Raw genomic sequence first — 27,711 nt, 5'->3', positions numbered from 1 at the left:
CTCTCCTCCGTCTCTCCAGGGGCGGCGGCGCGCCGGGTCCCCGGGCTCGGCTGGAGCGCCAAGTGCGCGCGGAGGCCGCTTCAGCCACAGGTGCTGCGCCCGGCAGGGCCCTTGGAGACGCCTCGCTCCCTAGCAACGCGGGCTGGGGCGGGGGGGGATGCTGGGGGGGGGATGCTGGGGGGAGCAGAAGCCAGTGGCGTAGCGTGGGTTGTCAGCACCCGGGGCAAGGCAAGTAATTTGCGCCCCCTAACCCGTGGATTTGCGCCCCCTAACCCTAACCCCCAGATGTTGCGCCCGGTGCGGCCGGCCCCCCCTGCACCCCCCACGCTACGCCACTGCCAGAAGCAATATCTGCAGGGGCAGCAGGTCGTGTGAAGGGGGAAATATGAGGAGCAGAGCACACACGAGAGACACGGCTCCTTGCGCCACGGCAAGAGGTCCCGAGGCTACCCGGTGGGGGGAGCCACACACATCCCCTCCCCGCCCCCTTTGCCCTGGACGGATCCCTTCGCGCTCCTCCCCAAAGCGGGAGGCGGACCTCTCATCTTGCTTGGGAACACTCTGCACATGCCCAGAGGCACTCTGAGAAAGAAAACCCTTGCGCTCTGGGGCGCCCACGGGGCAGTGGGAGAGGCTGCTGCCCCAGCTGCAGACGGGGCGCGGGTGGCCCGACCTGCTGCCCCTCCGTCTCCTTCCAGAGGGCTTTGGAGCGCGCTGGGGGGCTGCCTCCGGTAGCCCCTCCCCGAGAGGACCCCTTCCTTCCCTCCCCGGCGCCCTCCTGCCCGTTCATTCCCTCGCCGGCTGCGCGAAGAGGCGCCCGTCCTCCCGCTCGAGGGGGCGGCCTCTGGGGGCGCGCCGAGCAGGCGGGGGTCCAGCCCGCCGGCAGCCCGAGGGTTAACCGCGGCCGGCGAGCGAGCGAGCGAGACAGACGGACGGGCGGACAAGACAGCCTCGCCAGAAGAGGCTGGCGCGCAGTCCGCGCTGTAGCCTCGCCGAGCCCGGAGATGGGAAGCGACGGCGGCACGCGGGCTCCCCCAAGCCCGGCGGCGTCCCCCCTCGCCGCCGCTGGGAAGGTGAGTGGCGGGCGGGCTGGCTGGTTGGCTGGCTCCCGGGCGCGCTGCCCGGCGGGGACGGAGCCAGGACTCGCGCCTTCGCTCCCCCACGGAGAGAGGGCTGCGGATGGGGCGGCGGCGGGGCGTGCTCGGGCTGCCGCCCCTCTTCGGTCAACGTTTCCCAAACGGGGCGGCTGCGGGACGCTCCTGTCGGGTCCGGAGCTGGCCGCCTTCCGCGGGGCTCCTGTGCGTCGAGGGGAGGCGAGGGGGTGCTCGGTGGGGGAACGGGGTCCACTCGAGTCCCGGTTTTGTTTTCCGTGGGGGGGGGGGGATTCTCTGTTTTCCTGTTGGAAGTGAGAAACGGTGGTGGTTTTGAAGATGTGAGATAAAGGGGTTTCTGTGGGGTCTGAGGGAGAGATTCTCTCCCCCCTCCGTGGGCTCCACAATGTGAAAAAGCAAATGTGTTTTTGTGGGGTTGCTTCGTGGACTTGGTGGCTTCCCTGCGTGTAGAGAGAGAGATCTAGAGAGCCCTGGGGCACCTGGTCTGTGGAGCTTGGTGGACCAAGGAGGGATGTTCTGTTCAGTGCAGTGTGCTGTGTGTGTCTGTGTGTGTCTGTGTGTGTGTATGTATGAGAGAGAGACAGATCAAGGATGCTTCCTTTGATGAAGGAAAACAAGCTCCTTCTGGCTTTGTACTTGGCAGCCTCATCTGGTCCTATCCTGCAGCCTTGCCCCAGCTCCATGAGCAACTCTGGCTCCAGCTCCCCGCAGCTCTTGACATGCATGATGCACCCAGACCTGTTGTGCCCAAAGAACAACTGTGACCAAGCAAGGCAAGGAGGAATGTCAGGGAGGGAGGAGTGTGATAACTTGAGCCCCTCTTGTGCACCGGCCAGGGTGGGTGTCCTGCAAAAAGTCCAGAGCCAGGGCAGCAATGAATGCGTCACACACAGCAACACAATGCGAGGAAATCTTCCAGACTGCTTGTGGATGCCCATGGGGGGAATTCAGCCCCTCTGGGAGGGGCCTCATTGCTGCGCTTGGACAGCCCCTTCCCAAACACAGGAAAATGCATCGGGCTCCCAGGATTTGCAGTGCCACCCTAGGCATGTTTACGCAACCCGCTCAGTTCAATGGCACTTATTCTCCCAAGTGCGCGCGCGCTGGACTGTGCTTTTTGCTGTTGCAAGAGGTGGAAGAACAAAGCTTGCTGACATCCGTAGGCACGTTAGGATTCCAGGCCATCTGATCCACAGGTAGGTGGTAGTGAGGTTCGCTTTGTCAGCTGTTGAACATTGAACTGCTTTCCCCAGCAAGATTTGAGGCTAACACTTCCCCAAGCATCTCGCCTTGAACAGAAGCAACACCATCATAGGGTGAGATAGCTCCAGACTTTGCTTCACAACCTCAGCGAGCAAAGGCTGGAGGATTTCTGTAAACAGTGCATTAGCCACCATCAACATGAAGTCACAGCACAACATAGCACAGCAGGGACTCACACTTTGGGACAGCACCAGCATTCGTATTCTTAGTCCCAATTTTTCCACCTCTATAGAGTGTCAGATCTGTAGACAAACATAAGAAATGCCTGTTCGGTTCAGGCCAAGGGTCCCTTGAGCCCAGCATGGTCCCCAAAAGTAGCTGGGGAGGCTCACCGTGAGGCACAATGTAATACAGCTGTGCAGCGTCTAGCAACTGGAGGTAGACTGTACCCAGCCATGAAGGGTCACTTTGGCTTGCCTTGGCTAGTCTTGTCTTCCATGAATTTGCGTATTTCTTTAGCCTCCAAGCTAGAAGCTGTCTCTGCATGTTCTGGTAATGAATTCTGTAAGCTAATTTATTGTGTGTTATGTGAAGAGCTACTTTTTTTTTTTTTGGTCTGTCCTAAATCCACTGCCACTGAGAGAAAGAAATAATGTTCCCTATGTACTCCCACACCATTCATAATCATGTTCACCTCTATCATGCTCCCTGTTAGGCATCTTTCCCCCCTGAATTCCCTTTTCCTTTCTCCAGAACATAGCAGGATCCATCACTGCAAATCTTCAGCCACACACACCAGCAGTTGGTTTTTGATACTCCCACTCCTACTGATTAAGAGTAGCAGTCTATTCATCTCAAGTCTAGGCCAGTGTGGGATTCAGAACAATGGTGCAGAATCACACCCACTGTCTCTAGGCTCTGGGGCCAGTTTTCCTTCTGCCCACATTGTTATATTTGTATGACTATTGAACATCCTTGCATGCATGTGAAAGCCAGGAGAGACCAGTGAAAATTTGTCTGTATAGATTTCTGGCTGAGCTTAGAGTAACTAGGGTCTTCCTTAAGACATCTTGGCAGCTGATGCAAAAAATCCAAATGGCTACACTAATGGCAAAATCAGTCCAGACATTCTCCAGCATGCGATCCATTGAAATTAATCCAAGTGTGCCAGAGCACATGGAGTTCTCTTGTGCAGCTCCTATTCATTCAGAGTGTCTTGCACAGGAGAATTTCCTGGCTGATTGTGCCCTGTGGTTCAGATCTATCTTTCAGTCTGCATCTTTCAGAAATCTGCCACCTTGAAGCAGGAGCCACACCTTTCCTCATGGGAGGGCCTCAGGGTTTTACTTCTGAATAGATATGTACAGGACTGAGCTGGAGAGAAAAAACCCCTGTTTACTGTAAAAAGAAAATGCACAGAAATTCTGGGAGCCTAGGCAAAAGCATACGAGACTCAGATAAATATTGTTATGTCAGGGAACAGTCAACTGTGAGATTAATAAGGGAAAGTGACATCTCACTGATCTACCCGAATTCTCCGAAGATGTCAGGCAGCATGTAGAACAGGGCGACCCAGTTGATTTAGTGCAATTGGATTTTCAGAAGCGTTTGACAAAGCCCTTCATCAAAAGCTCTTAAGAAAACAAGCTCATCCTGGAATAAGAGGGACGATCTTTTTGTGAATCAGTAATGAGTTGTTGTTGGGGTTTTTTTTATTAAAAAAAGATGGAAACTCAAAACATATTTTTTCAGCATATTGTTCTGGCATAAGCACTGTTTTGTTTTTTTGAAGGTACTTAGGTTGTTGTTGTTGTTGTTTTAAATCACCATGGGGGCACCATGTGGATTTTCTGCCTCAAGCACCGGAATGCGTTTTCTGTCCTGTGTTGAGAGATGTGCTGTGCTGAGGACTAGAACGATGACAGGGTCAGCATCTCACTGAAAGGCTAAATAGGAAAGTGGGAACAAGCATCTGTGCATCAAAGAAGCGATGTTAAACATATTCAACAGTGACCTCAAGAAAGGAAGGGAGGGATACTGAGGTGGAAACATTTTACAGCTGGCAAAGCTTTAAAGTCCAGAGCAGATTGCTGTCTTCTGGAAGGTCATTACACAACTGGGTGACTTTAGCAATAAAATGGCAGATGAAATTCAGTGTTGGAAATTGCAAAGTAATACACGCTGAGGGGGAAGGGGGGGGAGGGAGGGTCCGTATTAGAACTATTCCAATAAGAAGAGAGCACATATTTTAATGTCACCGTGTGGATCGAAGGTGTATTTGCACTTTTAGTTCTCTGTTCGGGGCTGATCTTCCTCCACCCACAGCTCAACCTGATGTTGCAGAGCAAGGGAGGACAGGGGCAGAGGAAGGCAGCTAAAATGATCAGTGAGATGAAACAGCTTCCATAATAGACTTGAGGCTCCTTGAGCCAGATGACAGGAAGACGGTGCAAGAGAAGCACACGAGAAAATCATCAGTGCTGTGAAGTAAGTTGATGGGGAGCGGCTGTTAATTTTACCTGGGCTCAATAATGCAAAAACAGCCAAGAACCTGAAGAGACGCAGGCAGAAGAGTCTAAACAAAACACTCAGTTTGATCCATTAATCAAATTTGCCACAGAACGTTTCGAGAACAGAAAATAAAACTCTTTTTTTAAAAAAAGGATTTAAAAATTCCCGGAGGGAAAAAAAATGTCAGTAGCTATTAGACAAGACAGTCAGGGAATACAAACTAATGCTGGGGGTGTTTCTAAAATCTCCCAACAGCTAGAAGCTATGAGTAAATGACAGGAATTGGGTTACTGCTCAATTGCTCCTTATTTTAACCTGAAGCACTGAGCAAAGGTGGGTGTTCTGGCATAAGTAGGTAAACTGTTGATTTATGCATGCATACCTTTTGCTACTAAATGATCTCATGAAAGCCCTTGTAAGCTTCAAGTTACCACTTGAAATATTTCTGGAAAATGGGGAGGATGCAAGGAGCGGCCCTGAAGCGACTTTAATCGATAGTCCAGCTACCTTGTAATGTTGTTGAACCAGGCAGGCAGGCAGGCATATCTTGGATCACTAACTGGAAATTCTGGGAGCCCTGAAATACTTCCAATAACAATAATGCTTAGCATTTATAAGGAATTTTTTTATTGCTTTGCACAGATTACCTTATCTTTACAACACGCCTGTATGGTAGAGGTAAAGGGACCCCTGACCATTAGGTCCAGTCGTGACCGACTCTGGGGTTGCGGCGCTCATCTCGCTTTATTGGCCGAGGGAGCCGGCGTACAGCTTCCGGGTCATGTGGCCAGCATGACTAAGCCGCTTCTGGCGAACCAGAGCAGCGCACGGAAACGCCATTTACCTTCCCGCCAGAGCGGTACCTATTTATCTACTTGCACTTTGACATGCTCTCGAACTGCTAGGTGGGCAGGAGCAGGGACTGCGCAATAGGAGCTCACCCCGTCGCGGGGATTTGAACCACCGACCTTCTGATCGGCAAGTCCTAGGCTCTGTGGTTTAACCCACAGCGCCACCCGTGTCCCTCCCTGTATGGTAGGTCAATATTATTATTTTGATATTGCAGATGTAGGAAGGCTGAGGGAGTGGCATTGAGTGAGGTCAAGGCAGAGGAGATATCCAAACCAGGTTCTGTCTGAGTACTATCTCAATCTCTTTAGCCACTATGCTAAAGTAACTTTCAACCGTTGGCCTCATATATATGACAAACATTTACTCTGCTACCAAGGTAAAAAAGGTGCAGTCTGCATCTCTTATCAGGTCCTAGCTAAGGTTAATCCAGGAACGAAAAAGGCACCAAGCATATCTTATTTCACTGCTCCACCGAAGCGAGGAAAATTAAACAAGAGTGTGTTAATTAATTAAACATCTGACTGAAAGACATGATTCTCAGTTGTGTGCGTGCGTGCACACTCACAAAATTCTCACAGCCTTCTGTTAAATTTCCTACAGTTATTTTTTGAAGAGTTCGTGATGAACTCATGAAATTAATTGTCACAAGATGTGGAGAAGCCACAATGTTAGGTGGCATAAAAACAACAACCCAAAGAATTGGACAGATTCCTGGAGGAACGTTGGCTGTCATGGGTACCTAATTCTACCTCCATTAAGTGAGTTCTTGCTGTTCTTGCTGGTGGTTCTGTTGTCACACAGGAGAGTAGGGAGAAATGGGAGAGAGGAGATGGGTTAGGCTCATTCTAAGATAATAGTCACTGTCCAATCACTCCAACAGACAGACACATGTAGCAGTGGGGTGGACAGCTCTGCGTTGTTTTTTGCTGAAATAGATTTCTTTATTTCTGAAACATTCCAGATCAGCAGAATACAAGTTGCAATCAAGTCTTAAAATCGTATCCCCATAGTAAGAAAGCATTGATTAGTGCAATTTTTTTCCTTGCAAAAGGTCTATCAAAAAAGTTTCACTTCCATGAAAACTTGTTTGTTTTCGCCAAACACAAGTGTTAGTAAAACACTGCAATTTTATTCTTTATTGCAAAGTATCGGAACCCAACCATTGTTGAATTTTCAGTCAACTAATAGCTTGGTGAGGGTTGAAGCTGGAGAAAGTGATGGAAAGGGAGGGTAAGTTTAGAAGTGATTGTGGGTTGAAGCAAACACGCCTGGTTCACAACCGTACTTCAAAAGTCTCAATAGGAGGATTTAGAAAGGAAAATGCGAGTTTCTTATCTGATTTCCACTACTCCTAGGCAGATCTTTCTCAGTTTGCTTTGAAACAGTCATTTAGGCTTTCCACATACTGCCCTTGACATTGTGTCACTACTGTTTTGTTTTATGTTTAATAAGGAAAGGGAAAGGACAGGAGTAAGCCTCAAATTCACATCCACACCTCATTTTAAAGGCTTCAAACAAGGGTGTTGTTGTAATGAGACATTGGGCTCTGGACGCGTCAGGTTCATTGACTGGTTCAACACTAGCTATTTACTGTGGAATTGCCACACTTGGTTCACTCACTTTTTATGAGGCCTCTATATGACATCATAGGGACGTGGGTGGCGCTGTGGGTTAAACCACAGAGCCTAGGGCTTGATGATCAGAAGGTCGGCGGTTCGAATCTCTGCGATGGGGTGAGCTCCCATTGCTCAGTCCTTGCTCCTGCCAACCTAGCAGTTAGAAAGCACACCAGTTCAAGTAGATAAATAGGTACCGCTCCGGCGGGAAGGTAAACGGCGTTTCCATGCGCTGCTCTGGTTCGCCAGAAGTGGTTCAGTCATGCTGGCCACATGACCCGGAAGCTGTACGCTGGCTCCCTCGGCCAATAAAGCGAGATGAGTGCCGCAACCCCAGAGTCGGTCACCACTGGGCCTAATGGTCAGGGGTCCCTTTACCTTTATATGACATCATAATGGAAGTGCTGTTTTCCAACACCACCCTAAGTCTCTCATCTCTTTTTAAAGGTCAAAGAAAGAAAGAAAGCATAGCACATGGTTAGCTCCATTTAGCATCCGATTTACTTTTTTATACTCTTTCAATTTGCACATAAGCATTTTTTTCGCTTACATTTTTTAAAAAATAAATGGCGCTTAAAAGGAAAATCATTTTAGCACGAATGTAGACATTTTTTAATAAAAAAAATAAGCATGTTGGCTTTCCATTCAGCACCATTTTAGAGAGTTGTTTAAAAAATAAATAAATCATTTAAGTTGCACTCAGAATACTTTTTAGTCTATATTTTAAGTAAACATTTTTAAAATATTTATGCAGCGGCATGTAAATGAAAGACTGCTTGAGTGCAAAATTTAAAATTGATTTTAAAACAAACCTGCTGCTGCTAAAATGGCTTAGATGTATTGCCACTCACCCATGGGCTTCTATATCACACCCAATAGTGTGGGCAGAACATGGTTGCTGGTTGAGACCAAAAACTGCTAGTTTAGAAGCACTTCAGGACTCTCCAGTTCTGGCTCGTTCTTGCTGTGCTGTGAGAGCCATAAATCTAGGTCTCCTGCTTCGGTGAAGTGTTTCTCTCTGCTTCTGAAGAATGCTAGTCAGAGGTGGTTATATCATCACATTGGTACCTCTTAGTGCAGTAGCATCTGTGGCACAGGGAGCTATGACATGTTGGTATCTGAGGCAGGCTTTGGGATGACTGCAGTGGCGTAGCGTGGGTTCTCAGCAAGGCAAGTAATTTGCGCCCCCTAACCCGTGGATTTTAGCACTCGAGTCTCTTCCGCCCCCCAGATGTTGCGCCAGGTGCAGCAGGCCCCCCTGCACCCCCCACGCTACGCCACTGCTCCCACCACAAGTCTTCAGGACAGCCATCCGAAGGCTGGCGCGGGGAGAAGGTCCCGCCAGGCTTCGGAGGAGGTCCGAGGACAGTGGGGTTCCTGCTTCCTCGAGGAGGGCCGGCCAAACGCGCCCCCCCCCAAATGTTGCGCCCGGTGCGGCCGGCACCCTTGGCACCCCCCACCCTACGCCACTGGATGACTGCCTGTGTTAAGCATGTAGCTCACTGTGGATTTAATGAGCACCTTTAAAAAGCCTTTCAGGTAGTTTCACATGATATTACAAAGCTCGATAAATCTAGGCAGTTGGCTGATAGCTCATAACCTGTAAAGAACAGTTGACTCACTGGTAACGTGGGAAGATGAAGCAGTGAGTGAAGCTTGTGGCAGCGATTGCCCTAGGCCATCTTCAATATTTTCATCAATATTGTGGTCACCTGTTTGTTTTTTAGAAAGGGGACAATGCCACTTTACCAGAGATTGGCTGTGTGCATTTAACAGTTCTGCATGAGACTGTGGTGTTCTGCACAGACCTCAGGTTCCTTATGGCTATGAAGACAAGGCTGCAAGTGTGCGTGAAACGATGAAGGAAATATCAGGTGCCCATAAAGATGGCTGAATGAAATTTCTAAGGGTCATTGGAATTTGATTTCAATTAGCTCCCCGGACCTCTTTGCCCTTCCCCACGATGATTAGGAGATGTAGAATAAATTTTGCAAAGGGAGAAAAATATGAAAAGATGCACACATTTTATGGAAACAACAAAGAGTCCTGTAACACCTCAAAGACTAACACATTTTTAAATGGTATAAGTAGGAATTTTAACACTACACATAGATCTGAGTAGGGAGAAACATCCAATTCGGTGTTCTACCTTTTAAAATAGATCAACAAACCACACAAAGTTCACAGGAGAGCAGCAAAGAGGATCAGGGATGTGTTGTGCAAGAAAAATGCAGGGAAAATGAAGAAAGCAAGCATGTTTAGCAAAGACCAGAAAAGGGTGACGGGAAAATGTGTGTACAGTTTGTATCCAATTTAATGGTGTAGAACCTAGGATCTTGAAGTAAGGGGAAAACCAATTTCCTTAGGTCAGTAGAGGGAAATGCATTTAGCAAGCAGGGTGGTCAGTTATGCATCACTAAAAAAGAGGGCACCGATTTGCATAAAATTTGCATGTGCTAATTTATATGGCTGGAAGTAAATTTAGAAACAATTTTCTATAATTTAAATAGAGATGCACTACAGCTCCCCATGGTGGGAAAAACTTTGACTAGGTGACCTGCTATGAGCTGGTTGCTAATTTATATGGCTAGAAGTAAATTTAGAAACAATTTTTTATAATTTAAATAGAGATGCACTACAGCTCCCCATAGTGGGAAAAACTGCATAGGTGACCTGCTATGAGCCGCCTTAGTCTGCTGCCCAGGTGCAACTTCAAGGCCCTGCTCCCCTTCTAATGACGATTAATCTTTAAACTGGAAATAGAAAAAAGTCCTCAGGAAAGTAGGACATTCGGCCACCTTATTAGTGGAGAAAAGATGAATAACATACATAAAGGAGAACTTCTGAGCCGTAAAAACTGATAAACTACAGCAGATACTATATGCATTCAAATTATTTGGGGCCAATGAGACACAAGGAGCCAGCGAAAGAGAGGGAGGTTAAACTGTAGTACCAAAAGCATGGCTTAGAGTTAATTGGTGATGGCAGCCTTAAAAGCTTCCAAAGGGAAGTAGAAGAAGAAGAGGCACGTGCCAGCTTGACATTTAAATCAATAGTTTGGAATTTTAAAAGAAAAAGAGGTATGAAATGCCAGGGCTTGCTCAAGACATGGTTGCACCTGAGACAGACCCGAGAATGGCACCTCTCTTCCCACCAGGGAAGAAGTGGTGAGGGAAGATCATCAGGGAAAAAGCGGGGGGAAGAAAGATCAACACTGGGATTTACTGTCTTGGTGGATCTTGCTGCCTGAGGCAGTTGTCTCACCTTGCCTCATGGGTGGGCCGGCCCTATGAAATATACAGTAGGCCTAGCTAGAGCGCAAAAAAGAAAAGCTGAAGTAAGTTATAAGCTCAGTTCACACATAACACTAAGCCAAACCATAACTTTGCTTCTCCTCCAGTCCTGCTGGTGTTGCGCTGCTGTGAGCTAAGCCATGGTTTGGCTTGGCGTTACGTCTAAACCGAAGTCTGTGGTTTATCTCACTCCAGGCAAACCACAACCTGTAGCCAAGGTTTGTTCAGTGGCTCACTACCTTTTGGTTTCCCTGACTGGGGGAGATCAATTTCACCAGTTTCAGACATAATGCTAAGCCAAGCTGTGGCTTAGCTCACAATATTGCAACAACGGTGAGATCAGAGCAGGAACAAAGCAGCCACCATCTTCCCTCCAGAAGCTTGCACGGCTGCTCATTCACACACAGCCATGGTTTGGCTTAGCGTTGCATGTGAACCGGGTCATAGGGTGGCGTCAATTGAAAATAAACTTCAGGAATTGCAGTGGTTACAACGTGATAATGTATGTGAAGTGTTTAAATATTTAGCAAGAAATGGCATATAAATGTCCCAACAATGCATTAACCATGAGGTTTGTGCTCCTTCCTTTTACTGCTTTCTGCTCACTGCACCACCTGACACTCATTTGGAAAAGAAAGAGAGAGGGAACATATATCTGTCTATCTGCTTGCCTACCTATAGGGTGCCAATGTGTCCTGCTTTACAAAGGACACTCCTCTGTTTTGAAAGGCTCTCAGAAGTCAGTTCTCTGTTTGAAGGTGTCCTCTATTTGACAACTGCCCAGTCCAAGTCTGGCTTAAAGATAAGAAACATAAAAAGGGAGAGCAAGGAGCCTTGAAGTTGCCCCTCAACAGTCATGAGTACGTGGACGTCAGATTTAGCAGGCACACAAGTCCCCTGATGTCTTCCCCACTTTGGTGAGATGTATTTCTATTGTAATCGCAGCAATTTCTGAATTTGCTCCTGTATATTTTTTAAAAACCACGTGTTTTTCTTAATGTTCTCCCCTCCTTTCTTTTGGCAGTGCACGCCCACTTTTTTGACAATATGTGAGCTCCCGTTGCTCGGTCCCTGCTCCTGCCCACCTAGCAGTTTGAAAGCACATCAAAGTGCAAGTAGATAAATAGGTACCACTCTGGCGGGAAGGTAAACGGCATTTCCGTGTGCTGCTCTGGTTTGCCAGAAGCGGCTTAGTCATGCTGGCCACATGACCTGGAAGCTGCACGCCGGCTCCATAGGCGCCGACTCCATGGGGCCTGAGGGGGCTCGAGCCCCCTCAAAAATTTTATTGGGGGGGCTCAGCCCCCCCAATAATCTCGGGCGCCCTTCCAGCAGAGCGCCGCCGCCGTCCCCCGCCTCCTCCCCACCTGCTCCCTCGCCAGCCAGCCAGCCAGCCGCGCGCCCTAGTTGGAGAGCCCCGGCTGTCCCCCGCGAGATTAGGGAATCCCCGGGGGTGGGGGCTCCTGCCTCGCTGCTTCGCAGCACCACCGCCACTGGCAAGGCACTGCCGGGGGGAATTTCCTTCCTCCTGGCGGTTTCAGCGGTTTAGGGCCGGAGCGGAGGGGGCTCGCCCTCTCTCCGGCTAGCCCCACGTTTCCCGCATATCAGCTGTTCCGGAGCTGATTATTCGGCGCAGCACGCTCTCCCCTATTCGCTCACGAGGGGGCGGCGCCACTTTATTTGCATATTCATGAGCTTATTTGCATATTCATGAGCTTATTTGCATATTCACGAGCTTTCCCGGGCCCCCCCAATATTTTTTATAAGTCTGCATCCCTGGCCGGCTCCCTTGGCCAATAAAGCAAGATGAGCGCCGCAACCCCAGAGTCGGTCACAACTGGACCTAATGGTCAGGGGTCCCTTTACCTTTAACTGACCACCTGATTTACCTGTTGAGAAAGAGTGATCTCCCACCTGAAGCCTGAAGCAATGCAGCCACTTGCTTGTAAAGTGGTGGGGTTGCAAAAAGAATGCTGTAGCCATGAATAGATGGGTTGGGCTAGATGACGTTTGAGGTCACTTCCATGATCTGCTGTTTTTGGTGAGCTAAGCCTCTGTGACAGAAGCACCAAACACACATGCGGCAGAGGAGGACTGGGATCAGCAACTGCAAGGAACAGCGGTCTGGTATATTGCGCTTGGGGAAAGTCGTGAGGTGAGGGGAGTCTCTGCCATTAGGGTAGAAGACAATGTGTGGCAAACAATACTGGGTTTACCTAGCAGGGTGATAAAAGACGCTGGAAAAGAAAATGTGAGCCAGGTAGTGTGTAACCTAATGTACACCATCTGATTATTAAACAATCAGTCATAGCTGGAAATGGTTGAAAAAGCTTTGTGTTTGAGGCAGGTTGCAAGGTGTTTCAAAACATCCGTGGATGAGGCAAGCCAGGTTTTGATGCCACAGCGAACATGAATCGTGAGAATAAGCTCTTGAAGAACTGCTGTTAGACGACGATTCAAGGCCTAGCAGCCAAATGTGTGAGGGAGAAGTAGAATTGAGGGAAGTAACCAAGAAAACTTTGGGTTTTGCTGGAAGCTTCTGGCAGAATCAATTACAGAATGGCAGAGCGAGGTTTCTGCTTTAATAACAGGTGTCCCAGCTGCCCTAGATGGTATCAGAAAAGTGAATCTGGCTTAAAAGCAACATTTTAATTAAATGTGAGTTTTCTTCTAAAGAACACCCCTCAATTTTCCACTATATGTGGAGAAGAAACTATTAAACCATCGAAAATGGATGCAGAGTAATTCATCACAACCAGCATAAGGTAATACGTTTTATTCCTTCCTCTAAATTCTATCTCAAAGCTCACATTTTTCCTAACCACCCCTCCCTATCCAGCCTTCATCCCCCCTTTAACATAGATAAGAGCTGCACAAACACACCATATTTTTGAAGCACACCCCTACAAGACTCATGGGGAATATAGTTTATCCCTCACGGAGCTACAATTCCCAGCACACTGAACGAGCTATAATTCCCAGGATTCTTGGGGGGGGGGATATGTTTTAAATGTGCTTTAAATGTAAGGTGCATATGCATCCTGTTAAGCTGTGGGTGAACATATCAGGCGACACAGCGATTCTTCAAACAGCTCTTGTTTATTCACAGGCCAGGACAGAACTGAACTGAAGGGTTCAGCCAGCCAGCTTATATAGAGCTCCACTACAACGTAACTGTAACAATTTCCTAAAACTATCCAGTCACTGAATGCCATTTTCAATCCTTTATTTGCATAACTATCTACAGTATCCCCCTGCTGGCCCAGGGTGAGAACTTCAGTACATAATACTTCCAGTCTAAGTGTGAGTAAGCACGTCTTCTCCCAGTCCTTTTCTTAGGTTTGCCTTGCTCTTCTTGCTAACCTTTTCTCTCCCCACTTACTGATACAACGAGAGAGAGAGAGAGAGAGAGAGAGAGAGAGAGAGAGAGAGAGAAAGAGGGAGATTCCTGTGTGGAAGGTGGCTGCATCTTTTGACGCAGACAGTAATGGAATCATAGAATTGTAAAGTTGGAAAAGGAACCACGAGGGTCATCTAGTCCAACCCCCTGCAATGCAGGAACTTTTTGCCCGACGTGGGGCTCAGACTCATGGCCTGGACATTAAGAGTCTCATGTTCTACAACTGAGCTTCCCAATTTGGCGATGGTGGGGCAAAACTAATATGTGACTGGAAGTGGACCATTAGTTGTAAGTGCTTTGGGGCAAGCTGTGTGGTGTGTGTGGTGTGCATGGTGTGTGTGTGTGTGTGTGCGCGCGCACACACACACACACACACAAACACACACGAGCACTTGAGCTGCAAAGTGCCATGTACATCAATATGATTCTTGCCTCAGTTGATGTGTTTATTCCAGTTTGACACTGCACCTTTAAAGCACATTTGAAATACAGTGGTACCGCTGGTTAAGAACTTAATTCATTCCGGAGGTCCGTTCTTAACCTGAAACTGTTCTTAACCTGAAGCACCACTTTAACTAATGGGGCCTCCTGCTGCCGCTGCGCCGCCAGAGCACGATTTCTGTTCTCATCCTGAAGCAAAGTTCTTAACCCGAGGTACTATTTCTGGGTTAGCGGAGTCTGTCACCTGAAGCGTATGTAACCCAAGGTACCACTGTACACTTTCCTCTCCAAATAATTCTGGGCACCGTACCTACAATCCCCAATAACCCTTAACAAACTACAGTCCCCAGAATTCCCTGAAGCTGGTGGAAACATGCTTCAAATTTGCTTCGAAGATCGCAATAGTGTTCAACACAACATAAATAATTTGTGGCATATGACTCCGTGAATGCTATCGGTGGTGCCTGTGTTGTCACTGATTGCGAATAACACTGCCCTAGCGCTCCCCTGTGCCTGGGCTCTTAATTTTTTTATTTTAAATGTCGCTTTTGCTCCTGTAGAGGCAAGAACTTCCCTTGCTATGACACTTAAACTGGCAAGTGCTTGTGTACCCTTTCAGAAATAAAATGTCAACAGCAATGCCCTGAACTTCCATTTTGTGAAATGCCACCCCCCCCCACATCCACGAGTCACCTTTTTATATAGGGCTCGTTCATTTAGGGCACTTCATTACATGGGCACACACAGCTCTCTGCTTATACCCCCAGCTGTATGTGTCACTAGGGGGGTGGCAGAGGCTAGCAGGGCAAGGACCCCTTTGCATATGTACAGTTCTGCACATGTGAGAGATGAGTCATTCCCTTAGCTTTCCCCCCCCCTTCCCAAGGTTGTGTGTTCCCCCCTCTCAATGAAGAAGCACAAATCTCTCATGATTTTTTAACAGCAATAATGGACTATCCCCTTGCAGCTGGGGCTCCTCTCTCTCTCTCTCTCTCTCTCTCTCTCTCACACACACACACACACACACACACACACACACACACACACACAGTGTTCCTTCCCATCCCTTGCCCCCTCCAATTCACATGCCAGGTACAGCAACTCACACTGGCGCACGGTACTAGAAGTGCAACGTGGAAAATAAAATCCTTTTAAAAAAGGGGAAAAAAGGCTTTCCGGAATGTACCCTGTCCTAAATATAATGGGAGCCTGAAGTTGGTTTTTGGACATGATGAAGACAGATGCTGCAGGGGAAAGAAGAAAGAATTCAGAAGTGAGCTATGGAGAGGATAAAAAAGATCTGAAGGGAAGTCTTATGAGGGTGGGCCAAAAGATCTTGGTGTGGCTTGCCTGGAGAAAAGAAGATTAAGAAGGGGTATTTAAATATTTAAGAGAATTTTAGAAAGAAGATGGGGAGCAAATGTTCACCCTGTTCAGTGATGTAATGAGTTTAAGGGAGAGGCAGGTTGCTTTCGGCTAAGCATGGGGGGGAAGGCTGCCTGAATTCAAGCGATGGAAAATAACTGCCCAGAGAGGATTCAGAATCTGCATTCTTGGAGAAAGGGCCTCAAATGGCTTCTGAGGGGGCGTTTCATGCTTTGAATAACCGCCATTTATGTACCACATTTCAGGGGTTCAAAGCACATGTTTGGGCTGTAAGCCCCTTGCGATAGGAACCTGTCCTCTTGTACGCTCTAAAATGCCAGACACTAAGGGTGCCATATTAACCAAACAAATAATTGCAGAGGGAAATAGATCTATGACCCACGTGTCGGTAATTAATAAAAGAATCAGCTGGACTCCTGGATTCAAAATGCAGGGCATAACACACTCTCCGGTGGGAAAAAGACCCCAGCAGGGTTTAAAACAGTCACAAGGTCAAGCAGCAGTATAGTGTTGGTATAACAGGCTGCTGGCCTTTTTATATATTCTGTTTACTTTGCTTACAGTTCTTTCTCCATTTCTGCTCCTCTTGCAATGAACAAACCACACTCTTCAAAGCTTTACTTACAAAATCCTAAAGTATGATTCATGTGTTATTCCATGCAGCAGCAAGGAGAACGCAGGTAGAATTCCCTTGGGTACAAAGTACCAAAAGATGGTTTCAAGCAGGCAAGCTCAGACACTTTCTTCCTGGCCAGTTGGTGTGAAGAAGAGTGATGAGAGAATATTTATTTCCTCCCTCATTGGAGATGAGGGAGTGTGACCTAATTGAGTCTAGCATTACAACTTTGTGGTCTTTAACCCCTTCATGCATTAACTATCCCTATGCCTGCTAGTTTACTGTGACTACAAATTCCCCACAGCAATAACATTACAGACATTCTTTCTGCAATGCTTATCACATACATTATTTCTGTAATCACATGCATTACGTCTAATGCTTATGACAAGTTGAATATAGAAAGCAGGAATATATTAGGATGGAACTAGGTGTTTCAGCTGCTATGTCTGCTCCTCTGCTCACCCTGTAACATTTAATAATGCAAGGCATGTGATGTGTTGCCGTTCCACTGAAAGTTTCCCAGCTACGGCTGATCCACTTCACTGGCCGCTGTTCCATGGGGTAGGGAATGAGAGGAGGAAAATTCATAATGCATTATAAAGCTACATGGGCAGGGGGAGGAGATGCAAGCAGCAACAGCACATCACTCATAAATGTGCAGCTTTTATACATCTCTTTTGAAGAGGAGAGCTGTTCTGATTCATACACCATGCTAAGTCATGGCATGCCGAGGGCACAGCGGCGGATTCACACTATCCCAAACTCACCCTTTAGCTCTCCCAAACAAACTATGGGTTGTAAACCAGGAACAAACCTTGGTTGCACCTCATGGATAGTCCAGAGATTGGGTGGCTCAGCAGCAAAATGACTGGAGAGGAGCAAAGTGGCAGAGATCTCCCCAGGACTCCACATCCTCACGTTCACACAAAGCTGTGGTTTGGCTTAGTGTGACTTGCAAGGCAAGGCTGTGTTGCTCACTGCAACATCTTCTAGAGAACTTGCAGCTGGAAATGACCCAAAATAGTAAGGTCCAGACTGGCTTCCCCACCCCAACAGAGGTTGAACCACCACCTTGTCTTGGGGCAGGATAGGTCACAGCCTCTCTCAAAGAGGCGCTAGTCACTTCTGAAGTCCAGATCGAAACTGCAATTCTGTGCAGTTTCAGAAACCAGGAAGGTCAAGGATCTGAGGAGCAGGTAGACCTCAGCCTTCCAAACAGCTCAGTCTGTGATGGCAAAAAGCGTTAATGGAAAAATGTTGTTGTTTAGTCGTTTAGTCGTGTCCGACTCTTCGTGACCCCCTGGACCAGAGCACGCCAGGCACTCCTGTCTTCCACTACCGCAGTTTGGTCAAACTCATGCTGGTAGCTTCGAGAACACTGTCCCACCATCTCATCCTCTGTTGTCCCCTTCTCCTTGTGCCCTCCATCTTTTCCCAACATCAGGGTCTTTTCCTGGGAGTCTTCTCTTCTCATGAGGTGGCCAAAGTCTTGGAGCCTCAGCTTCAGGATCTGTCCTTCCAGTGAGCACTCAGGGCTGATTTCCTTCAGAATGGAGAGGGTTGATCTTCTTGCAGTCCATGGGACTCTCAAGAGTCTCCTCCAGTACCAGAATTCAAAAGCATCCATTCTTCAGCGATCAGCCTTCTTTATGGCCCAGCTTTCACTTCCATACATCACAATGCTTTAAATTAAATCACTCCCCCCTCCAAAAATGTAGTACTGAAATGGTTGTATCCATGTTCCCCTTTTTATTCCTCCTCCTACCAGATCATCACCTGCGCTAGGAATCGAATTGTTAACGAATCTATGACTCCTCTTTCTCCTTTTATGATTAACCGACTCCCCCACATTGCCATTATTACCTACGCTCTCTCTCCTCTCCTCTCTCCAGGCCCCAAAGAATCTGCTCAGACAAAGCAGCACTCTTATTACCCCAACAACCTTTTTTAAAACAGGAAAATCCGCTTCCATCTTCTCCTCGCTCCCTCCCTGCCCCCAGCGGCTTTCCGCAGGGTTCCAAATGAGTCTGAATTTAAACATAATATAAGTGTCTAATCACAACTGAATCATATTCTATGAGAACATGTTCAAGAGATTAAAGTAATAAGGCTGCAATAAAAGAGCTATTTAGCAAGTAGTAAAAATGCACATCAGATTCGCCAGGATACAAAGTGAGAAGTGAATTTTACTTTTCAAGACAGAAATGTAGTCTCTGCATCTTGTAATCGTGTGACTATACGGCCATCTGTTCTAGTCACTTTTTATCTGTCCGTTCAGTTCCCCCTTCTTCCTTTCACCCAGACTTTGTAGGCACACAAACACACAATGCGGGTGGGGGACTCTCTTAGCTGTCTTCCTTGCTTACCCTAGAACTCGAGGTCTGTCTGACAGCTCTAGCGAACAAGTCAGCACAACATTAGCATATTGATTTTCCCTTCTAAGTTTGTTTGCTGAAGGACTTGTGTCAGCCACACCATTGTCAAGCACAAAGCTTTGGGTTACATTGGGCTCCCCTGGGAGGGGATGTTTCTCCTAAAGATATTATCTCCAGTCCTTGAAATGACTTGCAAGGCTTACAGCACCCAGCTTCTCTGTATCTGCAGTTGAGTTGTACCCGAGCCATCTCCAGGGCTTACAGGCCGGATCATCTTTTGAACTCTGCACCCGCAATGGGAGACCGGAGTTTGGGGAAATAGTAGCAAGCTAGGTTGTATAACGGGACGTGGGTGGCGGTGTGGGTTAAACACAGAGCCTAGGACTTGCCAATCAGAAGGTTGGTGGTTCGAATCCCCGTGACGGGGTGAACTCCCATTGCTCGGTCCCTGCTCCTGCCAACCTAGCAGTTTGAAAGCATGTCAAAGTACAAGTAGATAAATAGGTACCGCTCTGGCAGGAAGGTAAACGGCATTTCCATGTGCTGCTCTGGTTCATCAGAAGCGGCTTAGTCATGCTGGCCACATGACCCGGAAACTATACGCCAGCTCCCTCGGCCAATAAAGTGAGATGAGCGCCGCAACCCCAGAGTCAGTCACAACTGGACCTAATGGTCAGGGGTCCCTTTACCTTTACCTTTAGGTTGTATAACTGGCCAGATATAAGTGCAAACATACAATAGCCGTATCCCAGTTTGCCATTTTTAAAAGCTATACAGCCATAATTTGTATCACAAAAAATTGTGTGTGAGAAAGGGAGAGGGAGAGAGTGCGGGCAGTGATTAAAAGGGCAAAAGGGAAAGCCATTTTAGCCCTCCGGAAAGTAAACACTAAATATTTTATGGACATATTTTTCCTCTCTCAGTCCTTAAGCAGGCTGGCGTTTTCTCCCTGATTCATTCCCGTTCGCTATCTCCTGTGTTTATCATTCTAATTTTATTCCTATTCTTTTCCTTGCCTCCACGCACAATTAAAGTAGCTCTTTATATTAAATGGATTACATGCTCGGTGCTATAAATAAATGCAGGAATTAAGATTCTCTTAACTTGTTTAAGTGATAAGAAATCAGAGGCACAAATCCCCCCCCCCGCCCCCAGCCCTTGGAGGAACAGCAGCACGTGTGTTCATGGCTGTGAGGCTCACATTTATGTGCGTGTATGCTTAATGTTGTTCTGCCGCGAGTGCAGGGGGAGGGCGGGAAATGTGCGCGTGCAATGATAAGCCAGGGACATGTTTTCTCTCCATGTCAGTCTGTCTTCTGCTTATGTTCATAATACATGGCATGTTTATAAGGGTTGAAGGGACTTGATGGAATGTAATGAAAGTTGGTGGTCAATAGGCAGCCGTGTATCGGCTGCGCTGAAGGGATTTAGGAACGCTTTAGCGAACATTCAACTGACATTCCTTTTTCTTCATTCCTGGTTTTAGTGAAGAATATGAGGCAGATTTACCGCTGAGTGGAGAAACAGTCGCCTCTAGATATGGAGACCAGCACCTGGTAGGTTTGTAACTCTTCTTTTATAAAGCGTGGTGGAAATGTGCCAGGGCCAGGCTGTGGCACTTAAGTGTGTGCGTGTCCAGGGCAGTACTTTGAAGAAGGAAGCATTGCTAGTGCACTACCAGCAACAAATCGTACTTGATGCATACCTAGTAATGGTAATAGGCAAAACACTGGATTTACAGTGGTGTGGACAGTTCCTCCACACAAGGCATTGAGCTGAGGGGGTGCAAAATAGAGAAGATCCATTTGGAGCATAGCTGTCAACTGTCCCTTATTTGGCGGGAAACTCCCTTATCCCAGCGCCGTGTCCCGCTGTTGTCCCTTATTGATGATGTCCCTTAAATTTCCCGGGTTTCAAAGGAAGCAGCTCCTCTCCCTCCCTCCCTCTCTGCCAGCCAGGGAGGAGGGAGGCTCCAACTGTGTTGCTTGGCTGTGTTGCTCACCCAATAAGGAGTCTAAGAATGACTCAAGGGGTGGAGCGTGCATGCCTTGTGCCAATCAAATCGGCCACGTTGCCTGGGGACTCGCCTTTGCTCAGTGCTTCCCAGCGGAGAGGTGACGTGGTTTTCCTTGCTGCATCCCCTTTGCCGGGTTGCTGCGCTGTGGGAACCACCGCTTGAGGCTTTGTTTGGCTGCTGGCTGGGCTTTCTGCCTTTGGCTTGGAGGGGCTCAGAGGTTGAACATACCTGTGCCTGGAAAATCCCTTATTTTGGCTGCTGATCCCTTATTTTCGAGGCTGCTGGTCCCTTATTTACAAATCTGTAAGCTGACAGCTATGATTTGGAGGTGCCAGTTTTTGACCTCACACAGGGTGCCCAGAAAAGGTGTGAAATATAGGAAGTACTGACAATAGGAAGGGAGTGAGCTAGTTGATGCATTAGGGTTGGAGCTGTGACAGGTGAAAAGGAAGTGTGCAGCTATGGCACCTGCACATGGCTTCATAAACCATCGTTTGTGAAGCCATGAACAATTGTCTGAATGTGGCTGTTGGGTCTCCAGGGCCCAGCAGCCAATGAGAGGCATGAAGAAAATTGAGCATCCCTGCAAAATGGGAGTGAGGGATATGCATAAAGTGTGCATAAAAACCCCCACAGTTGCAGGGTGGGCTGCTTACACACCACACCTTTAAAGTGTGTTGCTTGCCCCAAAGAATCCTGGGAACTGTGGTTTGTAACAGCTGCTGGGAATTGCAGCTCTGAGAGGTGTGACAGTTCTCAAGATTCTTTGGGGGAAGCCTTTAAATCTACGGTGTGTACACAGAAACAGTTGCAGACACTCCTGGACAAAGAGGTCGTTGGATGTGGCACTTAAAACAGGCTGCAGGAGAAAGCTCCATCTTCAGGCTTAGCAAATTAACGTGGGGTTACAGAATGGTTACCAGACGTCCCCAGATTTGCAAATCTGTCCCCGGACAAATTCCGTCCCCGGAATGTCCCCAGATTTGCAAATCTGTCCCTGCAAAATGTGGCAGCAGCAGCCTCAGCAGCCCGGAGCCAGCCTGTTAGTGCTGCTCAGTGCCATGGCGCCCGCCATTTTTCCTGCGCCACGGCAGCGAGCATCTCCTGAAGCCAGCCAGAGCCAACTGCACTACCAGGCTGGCCCCTCCTGGGCAACAGCCGCCTGCCTGTGACTCCCGAGCCTCCCCTGATCTGTCAAAACAAAAGGGGGAAGGAGATCAGGGAAGGCTCGGAAGTCATGGGCAGGTGGCGTGCCATTGCCCAGTTTTTTAAAAAACTATGCATTTATGTTTCACAGGGTGCGAAAGAAGGGCTTTGCACCTTTATACACTATGCATGTGTGCTTGGGCCCAGGGTCGTTTGCCTCACCATCCCCACTACTGACTCCCTGTTGCTACTCAGCTTCAAAAAAAAAGGGGGGGCAGATTCATTGAAAAAAATCTGGTAACCAAGGGTTACAGTCTGTTAGTTATCCCATGCAAGTCCCATTAAATGAACAGGAGCTGGCAGGAGCGCTGTTGGACACTTGCACAGATCATTGGCTTCAGCTGGGCTTTTGCAGAAGTTCAAAGTTGACTGCGATCTCCACCTGCCACACTTCATGGGAAACAAAACCCCACTGCCTGACAACACAGCCAGCGAGCCCCACAGACGGGGCCTCTCCAGCTTAGCGACATGCATCTCTCTTTCTCCCCTTCCACAGCGTGATGCTCCCTCTGGTCTCCTGCTTCCACCTGCTGCAGCTCTGGCCTTTCTTGCTTCTCGCCACAGCACTTCCATCCCACAGCGCCTGGTCACTGCGCACCCGGGGCCTTCTGGCAGCGCGGCCCCTCTGCAGCCACCGCAGCCCTTCCTCTCCTCGGTCCATTTGCATCTGGGACAAGAACCCGGCCCCGGAGAAAGGATCCCGCTCTACCTCACAGCGCCATCGGTCTGTGGTTCCCAAAGGGGCTGGGCTGCGCAACTCAGTGCGCCTGAGGCGCCAGGCTCAGGGAACCCGGCCTGCCACTCCGTCCGGCTTCGAGGATGGCCTGTCTTCCTCCCAGTACCCCTGGGCCATCGTCTGGGGCCCCACAATATCCGTTGAGGATGGAGGCGACGCCAACTCTGCCAACCCTGGCTTCCCTCCTCTGGGTTACACCTTCGTTTCGTCAAGCGGAATGGCGACAGCGCAACCCAACTCCCACTCCCTGCTACACAACGAAGGGCTCAACCTGCGCCAAACCCCAGCCACCCTACGGCCCTTCCTTTTCGGGCCACGGGGAGAAGGTAACACTCATCTTCTTCTCTCGATTCCTTCTGGTGTTGCCAACTTTTTTCTTTTCTTTTTCCATTATTATTTAGAGTTTATTGATTTCTTTTTTCCAGTGGACCAATAAAGAGAAAGTAATGAGAAAATAAAGAAAAGGGTGTTCAAAACTGTAATGCAGTGGATGTCCAGCTGTTTTTGGACTACAGTTTCCATCATCTCTGACCACTGGTCCTTCTAGCTAGGGATGATGGGAATTGTAGTCCAAATGCAGCGGGAAACCCAAGTTTGGGGACCTCTGCTGCAATGCAATGCAATGTAGAGCTATATAAATAATGCTATTATTCCAACAAGTATACAATTAGTAACAAGTTGGTCTAATTTTTATCAATGCGTTCCAAGTATCATTATATTTATCCATGCGCAATTTGCGTCTAAAAGCGATCCATTCATGTGTTGCAAGAGTTGTCATATCTTCTATCCATTGATCAAAGGGGGGCATAGTATTATCTTTCCTCTTTTTGGATTTGATATCCCACTTTATCACTACCTGAAGGAGTCTCATAGTGGCTAACATTCTCCTTTCCCTTCCCCTCCCACAACCAACACTCTGTGAGGTGAGTGGGGCTGAGAGACTTCAGAGAAGTGTGACTAGCCCAAGGTCACCCAGCAGCTGCATGTGGAGGAGCGGGGAAGCAAACCCAGTTCCCCAGATTACAAGTCTATCACTCTTAACCACTACACCACACTGGCTCTATTGATATTGATTCCTGTGAATCAATATCAGTCTTTTGGCAGCAGTAATGGTGTGAAGCGTCCATCTGCATTGACCAGCCGTCAAACCCCATATCATTGGTATGTGGTTTAGCGTAATATTATCATCTGACAGTTTTAATCCCCCACCCTAAGTAGAATACAGGGACGTGGGTGGCACTGTGGGTTAAACCACAGAGCCTAGGACTTGCCGATCAGATGGTCGGCGGTTCGAATCTCCGTGACGGGGTGAGTTCCTGTTGCTCGGTCCCTGCTCCTGCCAACCTAGCAGTTTGAAAGCACATCAAGGTGCAATTAGATAAATAGCTACCACTCCAACGGGAAGGTAAACGGCGTTTCCGTGCGCTGCTCTAGTTCGCCAGAAGAGGCTTAGTCATACTGGCCACATGACCCGGAAGCTGTACGCTGGCTCCCTCGGCCAATAAAGCGAGATGAGTGCCGCAATCCCAGAGTCGGTCACCACTGGACCTAATGGTCAGGGGTCCCTTTACCTTTAAGTAGAATACATTTTAATACTTTTCTCCAAAAGTTCGTAAGCGTCGGACACCGCAAAAACATTTGTTTCAAAGAACCATTTTCCTTATTATATCTCCAGCAACATGTTGCCAACTTTTTCTCCTGACCGGGCTCCTGTGTACCTTTAATCGCTTGAGTGGCAATCCGACAGGTGAAGCTTTTCTCAATGCTGCAGCTGTGAGCTCCACCTGCAAGAGTGCTACTTTAAAAAAGCACACAGGAGGGCAGCCAGGAAAAAAGTGGAAATCTTGGGGGGTGGGGGTGGCATGGACTGCCCTGTCCCCGCAAAATGGTCAGGAGCTGCATACCTTACTTACTGACACTTCCCGTCTCTGTCTGTTCCAGGTGTGGACCCTCAGCTGTATGTCACCATTACGATCTCTGTCATTATTGTCCTTGTTGCTATGGGGATAATACTCAAATTCTGGTGAGTAGATTTTAGGTAGCTGCAAAGGTTAATGCCATAGGATCGCAACTCACAGGAGGTGAGGAGAGGCACCAGGGATATGTTGTAATTGAGGACAATGCATCCAAATGGCTTGATATTGAATGGAAAGCCAATGTTGGTGTTCTTGGAGATTTTCTACTCTCCAAACATTAGTTTGGGAGCTGGGAATATATTTTGTTGCACAAACTGACCCTTTTACAAGTGGTCAAGCTCCATAAATAAAGTAAACACCATCTAGTATTAAGGGTTTCCTACGTTAGTCAGCATCTTAAAAAGCAGAGACATCACCTTCCAACAAAGGTCCGTATAGTTAAAGCTATGGTTTTCCCAGTAGTAATGTATGGAAGTGAGAGCTGGACCATAAAGAAGCCTGATCGCCGGAGAATGGATGCTTTTGAATTATGGTGCTGGAGGAGACTCTTGAGAGTCCCATGGACTGCAGGAAGATCAACCCTATCCATTCTGAAGGAAATAATCCCTGAGTGCTCACTGGAAGGACAGATCCTGAAGCTGAGGCTCCAATTCTTCGGCCACCTCATGAGAAGAGAAGACTCCCTGGGAAAGACCCTGATGTTGGGAATGATGGAGGGCCCAAGGAGACGGGGACGACAGAGGACGAGATGGTGGGACAGTGTTGTCGAAGCGACCAGCATGAGCTTGATCAAACTGCGGGAGGCAGTGGAAGACAGGAGGGCCTGGCATGCTTTGGTCCATGGGGTCACGAAGAGTCGGACACAACTAAACAACAACAACAATGTTAGTCAGTACATGCATCCCTAATATAGATCTGCAAAAAAATTCACTGGTTACATATTTATTTACAAAACTGAAAGACAGCTGCAATGCTAAAGTACGTAATTTAATTACTTCTTACAAGTCTGAGCTGCAGAAGAAGATATAAGGTCCGAAAATACAACTTTAAAGCAACTGACATTTTCAGTATCACATTAACTCCTTTAGGTTTTGTACAGCACCAATTTGGATGTTGGGATTTGTGTACTGGGAACGAATTATATCAGATTTTGCTTTAAATACCATGTAGTTTGAACATTTTATAACTGCATTAAAACACACACACATCATTATAGAGTTATATGTTAAGTTAAGGAATTGGTATGTTATATTTGAACATTTAAATCGACTTCTTTTTCAGTTGGCATTTTTTTTAAGTTAGGCATTTTTCTTACTACTTTGTGCATAGCTGAGGCTGCGCCGTTACACTTTTGTAACATGCTAATTAAGAATGCAGACTGGTGTAACATTAGTGGGGCTGTGGGACCATTTAGAAAGCATGCTCTCCACATGCGCTACAAACTTACTTTTGGTGAAATTAATCCTGTCAGTTTGCTTCAAAAGCCAGCTATAGGCACTCCTGATTGGCTAGTGACTGTGAAGTCGCCACAGTAACTCCTCTCTCCTATCCCCTGAGGAAGTTTTGCAACTATTTTAAAAATGCTAAGATGAAGGGAGAATAGAGACACAGTTAAACACACATGTGGTGTTTTTACAAACATATAGGGCAGGCAGATGTATGGGGGAAAGACTAGAGTGCTGACTGAACTAGCTTGATAGATTGGCTATCTGTCATGTGAATGTTGAAGTTGAGAGGAAATTGGGCATATTCTTCAAATGAAGAACCACTGTATCATCACTTTTATCACCACCTCTGTCCTCCCAAACCACCAAATCAAGTTGTAGGTGGCTTGGTTTACTCCCCTGTCATATTTCAAGTTCCATTGAAGGGATTATTTCTCTGACAGGTATTGATCTTGAAAATTTCATTTTGCCCCCCCCCCCTTTCAGTTTCTTATAAAAGCAGAACACAGCTCTTTGAAGTGCTGGTACCCACATCTGTACTTAATACCTTTTAAAAGCTATTCTTCTGAATTGCCATTTTTATTAGTCTAGAACTCACAAACAAAAGAAAAGATCCTCTTTTCATACTGGAATTTTAGTTCCAAGCTGAAGATCACCTTCAGTGCAGATTTGAGGAGGAGGAAGCAAACTGCATCTAAAAAGCAGTAGGCTTGGGCTGGTTGGCCATCATTTTTGAGCAAAAACCAGCATCCTTTTGATATGATTTGATAATTGCATCCTGTTTTTCTCACAACAATGCTGATCTCAAAACAGCTCACAACAAAAACATTAGCATAAAGAATGAGTAAGCGTTTCAATCACTGCAATCATATCCAAACACAAAGCAAAAAAAAAAAACCACAAATAAATTCATCAAACAATTAATACAATTCAGTACAAACTCAAAGTGATTCAAAATATCAGGAATGGCTGCTGAGCCCCAGCTGTTTACTGTCGAATCAGATCAGACGTCAATCTGGCTTTCTGTGGGTTGACATTTGTTTTGATTCAGCAGTAAACAGTGGGTTTTCCTGGGGAAAGCGGTGGGACGAAAGAAAAACCTCGCAGACCTGTGCCTGGAAATCGTGGGACAAGTCCCAAAGCAGATCCTTTTTGAAAGTAGATTGGTTGTGCTAGGATGGCTGAGCCCATTAATCCATTGCACAAGACCTAAAGATCTGTTATGCACTTAAAGCACTCCTGCAAAATAGTAACGGTCCAGAGGTACTCAAAAACAAAACAATTCATTAGCAAGACAAAGCTCTCCCTGACAGCCAAGTTATAATTAAACAAATAATTTGCGAAAAGGTGTTCCAAAGGGAGCTTTGCTGGACAGGGAGCTGTCAGACCTGCCCTTGTTCAAATCCTTGTTGATATTGCCTCTGGAAAGGATGCGACTCAGAGAGGAACCCTACTGGCATTGGGAGAAATATATGGGGAAAGGCCCAATAGGCACACATGGCTTTCACCCCACATTCAGTACTATCATTATCCTAAGTGGTGGAAAGCTTGAGCAGGGAACTAAAGGTCCACTCCAACTTGGA

The 27,711-nt window shown here is 47.4% G+C and overlaps 1 protein-coding gene and 1 long non-coding RNA gene across 4 annotated transcripts in view; both read left to right on the top strand.

Moving 5' to 3' along the window:
* LOC309522709 overlaps nt 1-27,711 on the top strand; it is a 289,900-nt gene that overhangs the window by 251,394 nt on the left and 10,795 nt on the right. The window lies entirely within an intron of this gene.
* Nucleotides 839-27,711, top strand: part of PIANP (PILR alpha associated neural protein) — a 37,668-nt gene continuing 10,795 nt past the window's right edge. The window contains exons 1-4 of one of the 3 annotated variants that reach the window (XM_082206139.1): nt 839-1,073; nt 20,295-20,364; nt 22,528-23,093; nt 24,709-24,790. In XM_082206139.1, the coding sequence (XP_082062265.1) occupies nt 20,348-20,364; nt 22,528-23,093; nt 24,709-24,790 (665 nt within the window). In that variant the 5' untranslated portion in view covers nt 839-1,073; nt 20,295-20,347. Of the gene's footprint in view, nt 1,074-1,946; nt 2,309-20,294; nt 20,365-22,527; nt 23,094-24,708; nt 24,791-27,711 lie in introns of those variants that run through there. The other 2 variants (XM_082206141.1, XM_082206140.1) reach the window with 2 other exon arrangements.

This window comes from Podarcis vaucheri (genome assembly GCF_965113315.1).
Source record: "Podarcis vaucheri genome assembly, chromosome: 17".
Lineage (NCBI taxonomy): Eukaryota > Metazoa > Chordata > Lepidosauria > Squamata > Lacertidae > Podarcis > Podarcis vaucheri.
The sequence above is the reverse complement of the archived record's forward strand: the minus strand, read 5'-3'. Positions and strand labels throughout refer to the sequence as shown.